Genomic DNA, 17,630 nt, shown 5'->3' with positions numbered 1-17,630 from the left:
TTTCCTATGCGCATTTAATAAACATTTACGTTGCTAGCAACTCCGACTCGTCTCTTAGCATCCTGAACCCTTGCACTTGGAGAGGGGCAGATTTAGACGAGATATAAGGAAGAATTGCTTCACCATGAGGGCGATGAGGCACTGGCACAGGCTGCCCAGGGAAGCTGTGGCTGCCCCATCCCTGGAGGTGCTCGAAGCCAGGCTGGATGAGGCCTTGGGGAGCCTGGTCTGGTGAGAGGTGTCCCTGCCCACCCCTCCCCCCCCAACCCCCACACCCCGCTCCACGCGCAAGCAGCTGCTGCTGGCGCTCTCCAGGGTGCTGCAGGGTCCGCCTGCCGCCGCCTCCGCCGTTAATGCCCCCCGCTCCCTTCTGCCGCTGAAGCGGGTAACCGTCCCTTTCACTCCCTCCGCCGCCCGCCCCAACGCCGCGCGCCGCCTCCTCCGAGCACGCGCGCGGCGCAGCAGTGACGCAGGCCGTAGGCGCCACGCGCCGTCACTCGCTTGGTTGGCCGGGAGGGGCGGGACGGGCCGGGCCGGGCCGGTCGCAAGCGAGGCGGCGGCTGAAGGAGACTGAAGGAGGAAGGGGGCAAATCCCTCTCTAGGCACTCGTCGCCCCTCTCCGCCGCCGCTCCATGCGCAAGATGCTGCTGGCCGCGCTCTCCCGGGTGCTGCAGGGACCGGCCGGCGCCGCCGCTACCGCCGCGGGGAGGACGGTGAGCGCGCGGCCCCAGCAACCGCCCCAACGGCCGCGGCGCGAGGCTGGGCCGGTGGGAGGGGAGGGGAGGGGGAGACGCGGCCAGGGCCGGTGTCTCTGGCCATAGCAGGGGAGGCTGGAACTAGATGACCTTTAAGGTCCCTGTAAAGGTGCCTGGGGTGGAAATAGGGCGAAGGAAAACGCCTAGGAGCCCGGTTGCTCGGTCCCGGCGAGGAAACAACGACAAGGGGGGGGGGAAGAATTACTTTTCCCACTCTGTGTGGAATCCCGCGTGGAGATATAAGATGTCTTTTCCCCACGCTGCAGCGGGCCCATGATATGAGAAGTAGTTACTATCACAAGAAGTGGAATATCTTTTATTTAAGCCGAAGCAGAGTTAAGTTTCCTCTAAGTAATTGTATTTTATCGAAAGTTACATCCTCTGAGAGGATGTTTTCTTTCAGGCAGTGTTTTCCCAGTTCATTCTTTGGAGATGACAGCGTCTCGTGTGAAGCGTGATCTGTGCTGAGCAGCTGTGTCTGCTTCTGCGATCACCTCTGTTTGCAGCCTTTCCCCATCTCAAATGCAACGTCAGGCAGAGGTGGCTCCAAAGCTTGAAGTTAGCGAGAGATTTGACTGTTGTGAAGTTCACAATAACATTAAAATTAGTCTTTGGAAAGTAATAGAATATGCATACGATTTGGGGGGGGGGCAATTATACATATGCATGTAACTGGGAAGTATTTTCTTTCCCCAGCTCTTGTCTAACTGCACACGATTGATGGAGGTCACTCCATAGTGTTACCCAGGCCTGATAAAAGACACTCATTTTCTTTAACTCCAAAACAAGTCTTACAGAGTTTATTTGCCAGCATTTTTGGTATTGTCCTGAGATCCACGCAGGGCTGGTTTTCCTTCATGACATTAAGATCCGGGATGGTTTGCAGTCTCGGGAGGGCAGGGAGCGCTGGGAGCGCTGGGCCCAGACCTTCTGTCAGCCATGTGCGCAGTAATCTCCCTGCTGTTTGTAGTTTTAGTGTGTATAAGATGTGTAGGTTGCTTTCAGAAGCCTTTTTCTGGACCCTCTGCTTTATTTTATTTATGTATATTTTGACTATCAGCCGAGGTGAGATCCTAAACAGGGAGTAAACATACTCTTCTTCCATTTGGGATTTGGCTACCTGGCTTTTTGAGCTGCTTCACCTTTCCTTACTCAGACAACAGTCCCTTGTCATCTCTTCCTGAATTTTCTTACAAATTCTGTGGATTTTTTGGCATTAGTCTGTTACAATTTGTTGTGTTTTACCTCTTGTGTGAAAAGTCTTTTACATCTTCATTCTCCATATTCCCTTTTTATGGCTGCAGCCATCAGGAAAAATTAAGCCTGCAGAAAAAAAAAAATGTTGGCAGGCTCGGGTCAATGCATTAAAGGGTACTTTCTGGTCATTGGAAGTCAAATGCCTTTTTGCCATTGAGAGCACGTATCTGTTGATGTGCGTCTCTTCTGTAGTGGGTCACTTGGCTAAGCGTTCCCTTCGTGTGGAAAAAGTCACCTGCCTGTGAGTGACTGGATTCATGAGAATGACACGAGAGAACAGATTCACCAGAAGATCTTCCTGTGTGTGTTGGGTTCACATATCTAAAAGTATTTCCCAGTTTACAATTAAAATACCCATATTAAACTTTTCAAATACGAGTGCCTAAAATTAATCCCTTACTGCAAGTACTTAGCCTGCTCCTGACATACTGCATTTTCCTGGAGGTCCAAACTAGATCTGGTTTGGATATCTAAATATGGATTTTCGGATCCTACTGATAACCAAATATGTAAATATTTGTCTTTAATTGTTCCTATGCATTTATAGTGAAGGTATAAATTACCAAATAAATAGAAGCAGTCCTGACCCCTAAAGCAATATTTTATATATGCTTTGAGCATAATGCAAAGCATACAGATGGATTTCCATGACACAGGGCTTACCTGTAAGGAAACTGCCTTTTACAGTGCAATAGTTAGCTAATAATTTGCTGACTGCTCCTCCCCAATGTTTCAGGTACTTACTCTTTTTTCTTCTTTTTTTTTTTTTTTCCCTTCCAAATGCTGCTAACCTAGGGAGCCGTTAGTGAGGTAAGGCCTGAATCAGTCGTGTCAAAGTTTGTTTCTGATATGTGTACTGGCCACGTCTTAGAACTTTTGTACAGTTCAACAACTTCATTGTTGCTTTTATATAGTGTTCAGGGCAGGGCAGTTGGACCAGGTGGGCTGCAGAGGTCCATTACAATCTCAAACGTTCTCTGCGTCCCAGACTCTTAATTCACTTCCAGCTCTGGAAGTACAGTAGCTTTTCCTCACCAATAATACTGATTCATTGTTCTAAACAGTGTAGAAACTTGGTTTGATTAAAAGCTCTAAATGTTTAATCTGGTAATGGGAAGTGGGGAAGGGGCAATCATGATTGCCAAATCAAAGAGTAGATAAACAAAATGCGTTGAGGAATTTCCCTGGGCTTTTTTCTGAGCTTTATACCTATTAATCAGACAAATTTTGATAATTCTTGAAAGTTTGTAAGAATGAACTTTCAACTAAATGTGTGCAAATTCCATGGTTGAATGAGGTACTGAAATGTATGTGCAACGTAATCGGCAATACAATTTTGCCAGTAAAGATGTACGGTGTTCCTTATGCTGTGGCCACAACACCATGTGTGGACAAATGAGCATCATATCTGATGCTGTAGTGAAACTAACTGAAATTATCTAAAAATACCAGTTGTTTATTAGTTAATAGCTTGTGCATGTTCCGTAAGATGCATCTGTAGTGTATTTTTAGACATAATTCTCGTCTCTCCTCTACCGTGCCACCTTTTCTGTTGTTCTGCATTTCATGTATCCTTAGGTGTGTCACCTTTTCTGTTTTGGTATCATCTTTATGTAGTGGCTGTGCTGTTACTCACTTACATGATACTCTTTCTTCATTGCTGTTGCCTTCTATTCTCCCAACTTCTCTTCTTGCTGAAAGCAGAGAGAGTAGTTCATATTCCAGAAATCTGATGTTTTGTTTTTTTTTTATTTTCCAAAGAAATTTTTTGTTCTGTCAAGGTGAAAATCCAGTCTGCGCAGAGCACCATCAAAATCTGCATTGGCTGTCTCTACTGATATAGACAATCCAGCATGTGAAGGAAAAAATACTTATTTTAGTGATTTTTATGCGCTTCACTATCTTTTGAAGCTTATATGTTTTCTTTTAGCCTAATCCAAGGTACTACAAATTTAAAAATTCTACTTTCTTTTTCTGTTCTTAATTTTAAATACTAGGTCTTCTAGTGGACACGTACAAAATAAAAGCTCTGTAGTATTATAGAGATTTGCCTCTGAGTAAGTTTCATTAACAAATTGTTTCAGTTTGGGAGTACTGTTAGAAATTGTTTGATAATGCACCTACTTTTGCTTGTTAATTATATTTAAATATTACTCATGCTTTGGTTTTGTGGTTTTTTTAAGGGCTCTCGAGTGATGGTAGCATCACGCAACTATGCAGACTTTGCAAGTGAAGCTACGTTTGAAATTAAGGTAAAGCATCTGAATAGTCAATACTGCTATTCTTATTAAGTGTTTGTTGTAGATCTTGATGTGATGGACTTGCCCCCCTGATCTTTTCATTTAAAAAAAAACACTTTGAATTTCCAAGTCCAAACCCCTTGCTATCTGGCCCGATTTCAAAATGCAGCTGAAAATACTGTGCTTGGCAGTACATAGCAGTGTTTCTAAGAAGTGAAGTTGTGATTCTTTGCAGCTGTGATATTGCAATGCAGCTACAAGGATGGTGTTATAAAGGTGCTAAAGAACCTTCTCTGTTCTGCAGGAAGTGTGTTAATGTTTTCTTAATGCTTTTAAAACATACAGCTCGTGTTTGCTGCCTCCCTTCTGTCCATCTACCTTTTGTGTATGGATTCATGGGTATTGTATCCCAGATGTGCAGCCGATTTAGGTCCGTATGCACTTTGGAGGAAAAAACATGGCATCCTTTTTAATGTTTGACTTGGTGCTGCTCAAAAATGCCTGTTATATTCTGTCAGCTTTCCACAGTGGAAAAAATGATGCTTCCATTGGCAATAGCTTTTGTGCTGGCTTTTCAATCAGGGATTGATAAAAGAAACTCTGAAATAAATTATTCAGTTTTTCTTTTACTCACTCCCTGTTTGTCCAGGCCTGTAAAGTGTTAAAATTGTTTCACAGGCAGAATGGAGGGCAAACATGTTTATATGAAAAGTCTTCTCTGAGTAGATGGTAGGTTTAATGTTTGGTTCTGTGTTGATTACAAGATCCTAAGTTTCTAGTGTTATGTGAAGTCTGAAGAAGAGCTGTCTTAAGAGTAATGGGCACATGTGTTGTATCACATTCATCTAAATTTCAGTGGATTTGCGCTGGAGAGACTTTGCTTTAATATAAACTGTCTTTAGTCTGTATAGCAGCATTTTGGCCATTTAATCTGCACTGACAGAGTAATTTGTTTGGTCTGTTCCACTGATCTTGACTGATTTTATTTTTTTTGTTTTTGTTTTATGTGAGAACCTAAAATTGGCCCTTGGTGCAAGTCCATGTTTTGGGAAGGAAGTTGTTACTGTACAGATGGTGATTTGGCTGTCAGGGTGGCTGGTGCAGCAGTGGTTTGTTACTGCCTGTTTGGAGTGGCAGCAGGGGAGGTTAAGTCCAGTCTCAGGACCAGATCTTACAAACCAGATCTTGACAAAGGAAACTCACTCTTCCTCATCTCTTTATGAAGCCTCTGTAGCTCTTACTGCCAGCAGGAGCTACAAGGCTTCATTTCATGAGTGGAAATCGATCTTTATTAAAAGTAAAGCTCTTATTTCCCTGAATTTGGAAATAATAGCTGTAAAGTTTGTGCACTTTGACCCCTAGGTTTTGCTGACTTAAAATTTATTAAAATCTGAATTTGACACATCATCAAGTTATATTCATAAATAGGATTAATTACTTTCAAGAAGAGACTACTTGTTCGTCTTTGCAGAAATGTGACCTCCATCGCCTGGAAGAAGGCCCTCCTACCACAGCAGTGATGAGTCGAGAGGAGGGACTCCATTACTACAAGACAATGCAGACCATACGACGCATGGAGCTGAAGTCTGACCAGCTTTACAAGCAGAAGATTATTCGTGGCTTCTGCCACTTATATGATGGTCAGGTAAGATTATTTCTTTTCCCCAAAAGGTTTTATATTTTCTTACCCTACTTAATGTAGGGATTTGAATAAAGTGGAGAGTAAGTCTAGAACTGAGTATCTATGTGCACTGCCTGAAGTTCTGCCTGGATCCATGATTTAGCTCATCATTTCTTTAAAAGCAGTATCTTAGCACAGAAGGGAATCCCTGAGATTTTGATAAAGCAATAGGAAGACAAAGAAGATGAGGTGCGGCTTAAGACAAGCTCTTGCTGTTTTCTGCTGGTATTTGAAGTATATTGGACCATAGTTAGCCCTTGCCACACAGCTGACTGTGAAAATTGTGTGCTTGTCTTCATTCCTTTGTAACAGGAGGCTTGCTGTGTAGGGCTTGAAGTTGCCATAAAGCCTACAGACCATGTGATAACAGCTTACAGAGCTCATGGCTTTACCTACGCACGAGGAGTGCCTGTTCGAGAAATCCTTGCTGAACTTACAGGTTCGTGCTGAGTAAAGTGAGAATTTGCATGCTGCTGTACTTGTGTCAGAATTTTTTATTCAAATTCAAAATTACATTGATGCACAAAGTATACTGGGTCTTCAGAAGCAGTTTAGTGCTATAGCAGAATAAATCATAGAATGGATTGGGCTGGAAGGGACCTCAGAGGTTGTCTAGTTCAACCCCCTTGCCAGGAACACCTTACACTGGATCTGGTCACTCAAAGCCTCATCCAACCTGGCCTTGAACAGCTCCAGGAGTGAGGCATTTACAGCTTCTCCGGGCAGTCTGTTCCAGTGCCTCACCACCCTCACAGGAAAAAAATTCTTCCTAGTATCTAGTCTAAATCTGCCCTCCTTTCAGCTGAAAACTGTTCCCCCTCATCAGTACTTGAAGGCTGCTGTAAGGTCACCCTGGAGTCTTCTCTTCACTAGGCTAAACAAGCCCAAGTGTCTCAAATGAAATCAAATCTCTCAAAAAGTCAATATTATAATTTATTATGCAACCACTTTTTAGTATAAAACATAAGTCATAAGGAATATTTAAGTGCTGGTACTTGTAAAGCACAAATTTTGAAATTTTATCTTGATATCTTATCTTGCAGTTGTGCTGCAGCAGCTTCTTTAAATGGAACTTGGTGGTAGGCATTTGTTCCTTTTAGGACAGGGCATTACCATCCCTAGCAGGCAGACTTGGATTTTTAGAATTATGCTGCTGAAGTCTTAGGAAGATTGGTAAGCACTGCCTGTAATGATAAACTGAACGGTTTGGGAAAATTTAACTATAGCAAGAATATTAAAAGGTAGTTTGGACAGATCTAAGATTTTGCAGCAAGGGAAGATGGTTATTCACGGCAGGTTATAGGTGGAGCAGGGAAGAGAAGAGAGGATCAGCCTGGTGAACTCACTGTATACTGATATGGATATGAGAAGAAGTAAATGGGGAGGTTGTCATGACTGAAGTCTGCTGTGGGTCCTGAATCTACAAATAATGGTGATGCAGGCTTTTTTCTTTGCTTTGTTTCATAACACACATCATCATCTATAGCATTATGCTTAGGTTTGGTGGGGCTCTTTTAATTGGGAAAGAGCAAGAGACTGTTGTTCCAAGAAAGAACGCTTAGGGAAAGCTTCTAGAGAGGAGTGCTGCTAGAATTGATTATTGTAGACAAAGATCTTGACTGAAAATGCTGAATCGAAAGAGAGCGTGAGTTACAGTGACTGGGAAATGACAGAATTAAAAAGTCTTTGAAGGACCAGGAAGCAGAATTACCCAAAATAGGATGAGTCGATAAGATCCTACAGGGAACAAAGTGTAGCAAAGGTCTTGGCAGGAGAACAGATGATTCTCTGAGAAATGGTTTTGTGTTCTAAGAAAAGTAGAAAGTTTAGCAGAAAGTGACATTGGTCTGTCAGGGGGTCTTAGCCAAAATTCAAAAAAAGATTGTACAAAAAGTGGAGGGAGATTGCTGAAGTGTAGTTATGCTTAACAAAAATAGCTTTTAAAATTAGACAATCCTTTTTTCTTTTCTCATTTTTTTTATTTTGCTTTGACCCCAGCTGGCAGAATCCATAAAAGCTTACATGAAACCAATTCATAAGCATATGAAAGGTATGAAAAAGACCAATAATTAAAACGGTCCACTGTTAAGTAAGAGAGAGAAGTACAAATCCCAGAAAAAGATCCAGCATTTGACTTCCGAAATAAACACCAAGGCTAAGAAAAAAACCAACCAAACAAGCTGTGTTTATTAGAAATAGAATAGAAGCCTGTGTGGCTGGTAACAAGACAGATTAAAATAAGAAATGGCTGAGGAGAAATTCTGTGTTCTTAGAGCAGCTCATTGAAATTGGGTTTGATGTAATGCTTCGTGGACCACCAGTTATCCTCAAACTACAGCTTGAATAATGCTGGGCTAGGTGATTGTTTGATGTTTATCCTGGGATTGGGAGTGTTGGTGGGGTTTAGGGTTTTTTTTAAAACATCTTGTCTGTAATGTTTACTTCTGGTTATTGCCACAGGGAAGACAAGTGTAGATAATCGCAACTAATCTGGAATAGTGTTCATATCTTTCTTGCAGAGGCTAAAAGTAATAAGGACTATATGTACTTCTTCTTACAGATTGCATGTGTGAGAAATACAGGCCGTGTTGGCTATTAACCCCCCCATATTTATCTGAAAATGCTTTTGTAAAGTAAGACACTGAAACTTCTTGAATGGTTTTAAAAATTCTTTTTATCTCATTCTGCATTTCCTGAATCATGTTTTCATTATCATTCTCTTTTTCCCTCTTCTCTAAAACGTTTAACTGTAAGCTCTGAGGCCCCTGTGTCTTAACTCCACATAGATCTAATGACAGCAACATGATCTTAGTGTTATAATCATTAGGAACTGAATTAGATGTTCCCATTTGTATTGTACATTTCCTCCAAAAAATAAATTGCTTGTTATTCATGTTTCAGGTCGAAAAGGAGGATGCGTGAAGGGAAAAGGAGGTTCGATGCATATGTATACCAAAAACTTCTATGGCGGCAATGGTATTGTTGGTGCTCAGGTACGTACATGACCTCTGCTTTAAAGCACAAGTGGAATTTGTCTCATGTCCTATACAAATGTTTCCTTTCAGTTTTCATGGTGTGAGATTGTTTGCAGAAACTGTTGCTCTGTGGTTATTAGATCTGTTATGTCTTTGCTCTGGTTTGCTCCCTGTTTTGTGAACTGCAGCAAAAGTGAAACAAGTTGAGAATATAGTTAATGTTTATATTTCGGCTATGATGTAGATTGGAAGAAATGGAGGTGGGTTGGTAACAACTTGTTTGTTGAGCAGATCTCTTAACAGGATAAATGTCTCCTTACAGTTCACAAGCTGTCTGTCTCCAACTCTGCTAAACGTTGTTCTAAAATCTTGGTTTGTCCTGTATTTTGTGATAGGTTCCTCTTGGAGCTGGGATTGCGCTCGCCTGTAAATACTTCGGTAAAAACGAAGTCTGTTTGACGTTATATGGGGATGGTGCAGCCAATCAGGTAAATGAGCTTTGTGCAGTGTGGCTCTGTGAGGAGGGGTGTGACTGTGGGTTATCTGTTTTCCTGCTGTTAGCTCTGCCTGTCCACAGGGTGGTGGGAGGGCACCTTTGACCCTGTCTGTGCCAGTACCTGCAACTCAGGCAATGTCTGAGTTTTCTGTCATCTAGTCATATGAATACCCTGTATTTTCGGTTCTGAAGTCTGAAATGTATGTCTAATGGGTGAAAAATAACATTTAACCACTCGCCAAGGCCAAGCTAGTCAGCAGTGATGGTAGTGCCTCTAACATAACATATTTCAGAAGGGGAAAATTCTGCTGTGCAACAGCAGCTGGGACAGACGAGCGAGAATATCTAACAACTCTGGAGACACCAAGGTCAATGAAGGAGGAGGGCAGAGATTCCCCTGCAACCCATGGTGAAGACCATGGTCAGGCAGGTTGTGCCCTTGCAGTCTGTGGAGTCTAATGGTGGAACAGATATCCAGCTGTAGCCCATAGAAAATCCCATGTCGAAGCAGATAGATGTGCCTGAAGGATGCTGTGACCTTGTGGGAAGCTCGTGCTGGAGCAGGCTCCTGGCGGGACCAGTGGAGAGAAGAGCCCACACTGGAACAGGTTTTCTGGCAGGGCTTGTGACCCATGATGGAGCAGTCTGTTCCTGAAGGACTGCAACCCGTGGGAAAGACTCATATTGGAGAAGGAACGGGAGGGGTGGAGGGAAGGTGTTTTAAGATTTGGGATTTTTCTCATTCTCCTACTCTGATTTGATTTGTAATAAATTAAATTCATTCAATCTGGTTTGCCCTTAATAGTAATTGGGGAGTGATTTCTCCCTGTCCTTATCTCAACCCATGAGCCTTTCACTACATTTTCTCTCCCTAATCGTGCTGAGAAGGGGAGTGATAGGGTGGCTTTCATAAGCATCTGGAGTCCAGCCAGGGTCAACCCACCACAATTATGATTCTCTTAATTTACTCTAGTACTACTTATGTAGAAGCATCTTCTCTGGGAAAATAATTTACAGAGTAAAGGCATTAACTTATTGATTTTTCATTACATATTTCAAATTTGTGTATGGGGGACAGGCAAGGGATGACATCCATCGATTCCACTGTGCTACCCTTATGTACTACAGGTTGAAACACTGTGTGCCCTTACATTGAAACAGTGTATGTTCCACAAAAATGTTAAAAAAACTCCACACTGTAACTATTGTATACACTCCTTGCCTCAGCTCTGCCCCATCTGATATGAGTAGGTTGTATTAATTCATGGAACCTCTGCTTAACATCCTTCTAGAGTTTAAAACAATAGGAAATGTGATGCTTTTCACTTTTTTTTGACATGCTTACTTAATCAAGCTACTAGTTTGTGAACAATTTCCACAAGGACCTTGAATTACCTAATTTTAACGATGCAATTGGAATAGACTAATAATCATTCTAATCATACCAGCATAACTGCTGTTGAGGGTCATCAGGCCCACACCTCAGTTTCAGAGGTTCACATCGCCTCCTCGGTCTTTTTGATTGTCACTTGGAGCTCATGCTGAGATGTGTTGGGCTTTCTGCTGCAAGGATGCTTTATTAAAGGAGTCTCCTGATGCTGAAGAAGCAATCTTTAAGGGAGAGCAGACAGCTTCTGGCCTACAGCTCACTGCAGTTTTTCTTAGCACTTTTGTTGTGAAGTGCTGTTTACTGAGACAAACTTCCAGTAGGTGGCCAGACATCTTGCAGATTTTGGACGCTAGCACCTCTTGTTTGTGTTGTCTTAGATGTTTGAGAAGGAATGTGTTTCTAGAACTGTATAGTCCTCAGAGAGGTGATTTTTGTTGAACGGTTGATTAGGAGAGGCTCTTTATGTATCAGGAATGTAGTATGTGCTCAGATTTTGTTGTTGTGTTTTGGACCTGTTGTTCCCCACCCCTGTTTTGAACTCTGCCCTTGTCCCTGGAGTGGAGGGGGAGGCTTCACAGCTCCTTTCCTCCTGGAGTGCTCTATATACTGGTGGAGTGAGTGTAGTGGTTAATTATTTGAAGACTGCAGGAGTCACGGGAGGAGTGATTTCCAGTTGCTCTTGTTATCTGCTTTCTAGATGCACATGGCTCACCTAAGTGTGACACGCTGAAGTCTCTGTGCTGCAAGGAGAGCTCTGAATGATAGCAGTGCTGCTGAATAGGGACAAACATGTAACATACTTCTGAAGACAGAGGAGAGGACAGAGCATCTTGCAGAGCCACTTACTATTGACATTCCAGCTGGTCTGTTTATGTTATCAACAGAGACATTAAGCCAGATAAGAAATGGATGTTTAGAGTGTATCATTGATGTAATTTCCTACTTTGAAAGCACAGGTGGGGAACTCCGTTTTTGGTTTTCACTGTCTGACTTAGACCAGCAAGGCTGATTCAGTCATAGAATCACAGAATATCCTGAGTTGGAAGGGACCCACAAGGATCATTGAATCCAAATCCTATCCCGGCATAAAACAACCCTGACATTCACACCACGTGTTTTGAGGGCGTTGTCCAAATGCTTCTGGAATATTGTCAGGCTTGGCGCCATGACTGCTTCCCTGAGGAGCCTGTTCCAGTGCTCCACCACCCTCTGGGTGGAGAACGTTTTCTTAATATCCATCCTAAACCTCCCCAGCCACATCTTCCTGCCATTCCTTCAGGTCCTGTCATTGGTCGCCGGAGAGGAGAGATCAGCACCTGCTCCTTCCCCTGTGAGGTAGCAGTAAACTCTGATGAAATCTCCCTTGTTCTCCTCCAGGCTGAACAGATGAAGTGATTTTAGCTATTCCTCATATGACTTCCCCTCTAGACCCTCCACCATCTTTCCGGCCCTGCTCTGGACAGTCTCCAGTAGCTTGGTAGCCTTTTTATACTGCAGCGCAAAAAGCTGCGCACGGGATTCAAGGTGGGGCCACACCAGTGTGGAGCAAAGCGGGACAATCACCTTCCTCGGCCGGCTGGCAACGCTGTGCTTGATGCGCCCCAGGACACGGTTGGCCCTCTTGGCTGCCAGGACACACTGTTGGTTCACGATCAACTTGCTGTCGACCAGAACCCCCAGATCCCTTTCTGCAGGGTGGCTTTCTAGCCTCTCGCTCCCCAGTCTGTACATTTATCCAGGGTTGCCACATCCCAGCTGCAAACACGACACTCACCCTGGTTCACCTTCATGTGAACCCAATTTGTCCAGATCCCTCTGTGGGGCCTCTGCCCTCAAGAGTGTCATCAGCTCCACTCAATTTTGGGTCATCCACAAACTTAATTATTAAACCTTCATCTTGTCTCCATCAAGTCTTGCATCCAGATGATTTATGAAGACATTAGAGTATTGGTCCTAAGATGGATCCCTGCAGAACGCTGCTAGTGGCTGGTTACCAGCCCAGTGTAACCCCGTTCACAATGACACTTGGAGTCTGACTCGTCAGCCAGTTGCTCACCCTCTGCATTATGTGTTTATACAGCTGTGTGCTGGGCATTTTGTTAGGAGGATACTGTGCGAGACTGTATCAAAGTCACTGCGGTTGACCTTTTCTTTCACTTTATGACTGCTAACTGAAATATTTCAGCGAAGATGCGCTACCCTAACACAGATACTGAAATAAGTTTAAAAAATAAGTTCTATAAACAAGTAGTTGAAATGAAAGTTACCTTGCATTCTCTTTTATTTGTGTTGAGCTGCAGCAAGTGGCTGGTTTGAGATCACTTTCAGCATTAAAATTTCTTCTAGCTAGACCTCTGCAACCAAATCTAGAGCTTAATGCTTGAAGGCTGAGCACCTTCTCTAGATGTAACTTGCTCTTGTTTCTTTCAGGGCCAGATATTTGAAACATACAATATGGCCGCCTTATGGAAGTTGCCTTGTATTTTTATCTGTGAGAACAACCGGTATGGAATGGGAACTTCAGTTGAAAGGGCTGCAGCCAGTACTGACTACTACAAAAGAGGAGATTTCATTCCAGGACTCAGGGTGAGGACAACCCCAGTTTTTTTAAGGAATGGGTGGAACCAGGGGAATGTGCATGCACATACCTACACAACACATACATTTGCATGTGTTTCTTTTTTTTAATAAATATATTTATAAACATTTTTTCTAAATATAGAAAAACTTGAAACTCAATTGCTCTTGCGCTTGTGGAAATACTGAAATTGGAAATTTGGACTTTGGCATTTTTTTGGCTCAACTTGTAGTTTCTGTTTATCAGGTGGATGGCATGGATGTTCTTTGTGTTCGAGAAGCAGCAAAGTTTGCAGCTGAATACTGTAGAGCTGGAAAAGTAAGTCATCATTCCTTTTCCGTAGGTGAAATTTTTAGCCAGATTATTTTTGTGTAATAAATCCCACATCTAGCACGTTTTCTCCAGTCACTGTTGAAACTTTTTGACCTTTATTTCCTTTTTTCTTCACAGTACCAAATCTGTAAGCAATTGAGTGGTTCTTTAATTTTGTTAGCATTTATTAAATGCAGTTGGAATTGACCAAGCTTTTAAATATATAATAGAATGGTTTGGGTTGAAAAGGAGCTTTTAAAGATCATGTAGTTCCAACCCCTCTGCCATGGGCAGAGACACTTCCCACTGGATCAGGCTGCTCAGGGCCCCATCCAACCTGGCCTTGAGCACCTCCAGGGATGGGGCAGCCACAGCTTCGCTGGGCAACCTGTGCCAGGGCCTTACCACCCTCATCATGAAGATTTTCTTCCTAATGTCCAATCTAGATCTTCCACATTCCAATTTAAAGCCATTCCCCCTAATGCTATCACTACATGCCCCCGTGAAAAGTCCCTCCCCAGCCTTTCCTTTAGCCCCCTTTGGGTACTGGAAGGTCACTGGAAGGTCTCCCTGGAGCCTTCTCTTCTCTAGGCTGAACAACCCCAACTCTCTCAGCATGTCTCCATAGCAGAGGTGCTCCAGCGCTCTGATCGTCTTTGTGGCCCTACTCTGGATCCGTTCCAACAGTTCCTTATCTATCTTATGTTAGGGATTCCAGAACTGGACACAATACTCTCTCATCTTTTTCCCCATTTCTACCCCAGATAAATTCTATTATGCAAGGTGTTCTGACTTATCAGTTGTGTTCTTTGTGAAGAGTTTAATTAGGGGAAGCATCAAGGGGAATAGTAATCATTATGTATTTACAAAAATGGAAAATGAAATAAGTGTTGTGAATCAGCATTAGTGTCTGTCACCCACATATGATGCACTTACTCTGAAGATTTCTAAGAGTCATAGAATTGCTTGGTTGGAAAAGGCTTTTGAGATCATCAAGTCCAACCATGCCTTACCACTCCTGAACCATCTCCCTGAGCACTTAATGTGCACGTCTTTTAAATACCTCCAGGAATGGTGACTCAACCATCTCCCTGGGCAGCCTATTCCAATGTCCGATAGCCCTTTCAGTGAAAAAAATTTTTCTGACGTCTAATCTGAAACTTCCCTAGTGCAACTTGATGTCACTTCCTCTCATCCAACCACCTGTCACTTAGGGGAGAAGAGACCCAACACCCACCTCACTACAACCTCTTTTCAGGTAGTTGTAGACAGCAATAAGGTCTCCTCTCAGCTGCCCCTTCTCCAGCCTAACAACTCCAGTTCCCTTAGTTGCTCCTCATAAGCCTCATTCTCCAGATCCTTCACCAGCTTTACTGCCCTTCTCTGGACACACTTCAGCAGCTCAATATCTTTCTTGTAGCGAGGGGCCCAAAACTGAACATAGTATTCAAGGGGTGGCCTCACCGATGCCAAGTACAGGGGGCGATTGCTTCCCCGGTCCTGATGGATTTGTTGAAGTAATGTTTGTGCTGGGAATGTGCAACAGCAAAGGGCTTATACACAAGAATAAGGTTCTGTGAGTTACAATCTTGCAGTGAAATGACAGGCAGTTGGAAGTAGCCCAAGTAATGGCTGAATGACATTGGGAGGGAAGAAGTTGTTTAATGCTGCTCAGTAAGAACATGAGTATAAATGCTTACAATATCAACATATGCTTTCATTTGAAAAGAGTTAGGTTTCATTTTACTAGTTGCAATAACGTTATATAAACTACACTGAAGACATTGAATTAAATCATTCCTCCCTGGTGCAATTTACCTACAGCAAATAGTTGCTGCTATAACAATAAATTTGTTGCTCAGGGTGGTAATGCTCTCTGTGGCTTCTTTCCTTTTAAGGGTCCTATTCTGATGGAGTTACAGACATACCGTTACCATGGCCACAGTATGAGTGACCCTGGAATAAGGTACTGTGGCTCTTCCGTGGCATTCACTGGAAACAATTAAGTATTGATGGTCAAAATCCTGGAACTGTCATGGGTTTGATGTTTAAATCTGTTGGGAAGTGCATACAAAGGTTATGATGAAATTGCTCAGTGGATAATCCTTGGCTATGTAACATACTTGTTTTACTTGAAGTATTAAGACGTTTAGAAAGTCAGTTAAACTTTGTACTTTCTATTACGAATTCTGCTTTCAGGATAAATTTATGCTGTGCTCTAATTAAGTTTTGCCTGAAGAACAGCATTCTTTTCCAGGGCTTTTACAGTGTTTTAGAGTATTTTAAATCCTGTAAGCTAAAATTACAGGAACAGCTTGGACTGTCTGGTCAAGTGGAATATTTATTAAAAATACAAATACACAGGTGCCAAAAACACTTGGGCATCATGCCAGCTGTCAAATCTGTATTTATGTACATGAAGTAGAGCTGTATCCCACCGGTTTGCTGTAGTAAAGTGGAAGCGTGCAGCACCTTACAGGTGACGAGAAAGGGGAAATATGCCCTTGTACTAACTGTCTCAGACTGGGATAGTTCCTCTTTCCCTGCCTACACTGTGTTCGAGTCTGAAGCTACTTCAGCTTGGTTGCCACTTACTAAGAAGTGTTCTAGATGTAGCTGTGCCATCCTTTAAGTGGTGAATGTTGCTGTATTTTTTTATGGCATTCCTCACAATCCTATAGTCACACCTTTTTCTAAAAATGAGCGATGTCCAGAACCTCACCTCTGTTCAAGGATGCCACTGCAGATGTTCATGTCTTTGCTTGTCTTGCTTCTAGCTATCGTACTAGAGAAGAAATTCAAGAAGTGAGAAGCAAAAGTGATCCCATTACTTTGCTGAAGGACAGAATGGTCAACAATAACCTTGCCAGCATTGAAGAATTAAAGGTACGGCTTTTGGTTGCTGTTAAAGCAGGCACTTGAGTAGTCACACACTAACAAGCTCTGAAAAGCATATCACAGGCAAGCAAGCATCACTTGTTCTTTGAGGTTCTTTAACATGACTTGTATTGGTGAAGTTTTGTTGCAGACTGTCTAAAGAAGTTGCACTCTGCTTGAAAGGTGTCTTGCTTTTGGGTGCTGAGTGTAACTCGGCGGTGGAAGGGTGTATATGGGTGCTGGTGTTTCAAGTACAACTCTTGTCATATACTGCAATGTAGAAATCAAAAGTACCTAAGCCTTCTCGACTACCTTGGAAGGGGGTAGGTCTCTGAAGTGGAAAATCCTAGTGAAGGAGCCAGGAACACTAATCGGATGTTGAAACTACTTTCATCAACTCTGCTTAAAAAAATTGACCCTCACAGTCTGAGTGTTTTGCAGAATCATAATTAAAAATGCAGAGGCTCAGTGGAGTCACATTCCTCTGGCAGTCAATTACCTGTACTGTGTCCCAAAGGGACAAATGGTGCAGTTGACTAGAAAGAAAATTTTCAAAGGTTTTTAATTTTTTTATAGGCAATGTTAGCACTAATTCTAACCAATACTTAATCATTGTGTTTAAATTCAAAATTATGCTGCTGTTTTACACTAAGCATCTGTTTTTGGTTTAGGAAATTGATGTGGCAGTAAGAAAGGAGATTGAGGAAGCCGCTCAGTTTGCTACCACTGACCCAGAACCACCACTGGAAGAACTAGGTAACCACATCTACTACAATGAGCCACCCTTTGAAGTGCGTGGGCCAAACCAGTGGATAAGGTACAAGTCTGTCAGCTAAAGGCTCTGTTGGCATAACTTATTCAAAAGAGAAAAGATGTAGGGAAATCTGTCTCAGTATGGATTTTCTTAAACATGCTGAATGTTTCAGGAGGAGCTAGGTTACGAGAAAGCAGTGGTTTATTTAAGTTGCTATATATTTGCTTTACTGACTTTTCCTTGGGTTACTGTATGTGTTATGTACAGTGTATAAAATATTAAACTTTAACAATGTGTACCTGCTGGTCTGTTTGC

The 17,630-nt window shown here is 42.6% G+C and overlaps 1 protein-coding gene across 2 annotated transcripts; it reads left to right on the top strand.

The window, feature by feature from the left end:
- Nucleotides 1-549: 549 nt before the first annotated feature.
- PDHA1 (pyruvate dehydrogenase E1 subunit alpha 1) lies at nucleotides 550-17,613 on the top strand. 2 transcript variants are annotated; one of them, XM_069874192.1, is made up of 12 exons: nucleotides 550-713; nucleotides 2,808-2,822; nucleotides 4,196-4,264; nucleotides 5,724-5,897; nucleotides 6,246-6,372; nucleotides 8,835-8,926; nucleotides 9,304-9,396; nucleotides 13,225-13,380; nucleotides 13,619-13,690; nucleotides 15,583-15,650; nucleotides 16,462-16,570; nucleotides 17,233-17,613. In XM_069874192.1, the coding sequence occupies exons 1-12, from the start codon at nucleotides 633-635 to the stop codon at nucleotides 17,395-17,397; spliced, it is 1,221 nt and encodes a 406-aa protein (XP_069730293.1). In that variant the 5' UTR covers nucleotides 550-632; the 3' UTR covers nucleotides 17,398-17,613. The 2 variants fall into 2 exon arrangements, with proteins under 2 accessions (XP_069730293.1, XP_069730301.1); XM_069874200.1 differs by lacking the exon at nucleotides 2,808-2,822 and having other exon boundaries at nucleotides 552-713.
- Nucleotides 17,614-17,630: the final 17 nt, after the last annotated feature.

The sequence above is a fragment of the Phaenicophaeus curvirostris genome, chromosome 1, assembly GCF_032191515.1.
Source record: "Phaenicophaeus curvirostris isolate KB17595 chromosome 1, BPBGC_Pcur_1.0, whole genome shotgun sequence".
NCBI lineage: Eukaryota > Metazoa > Chordata > Aves > Cuculiformes > Cuculidae > Phaenicophaeus > Phaenicophaeus curvirostris.
The sequence above is the reverse complement of the archived record's forward strand: the minus strand, read 5'-3'. Positions and strand labels throughout refer to the sequence as shown.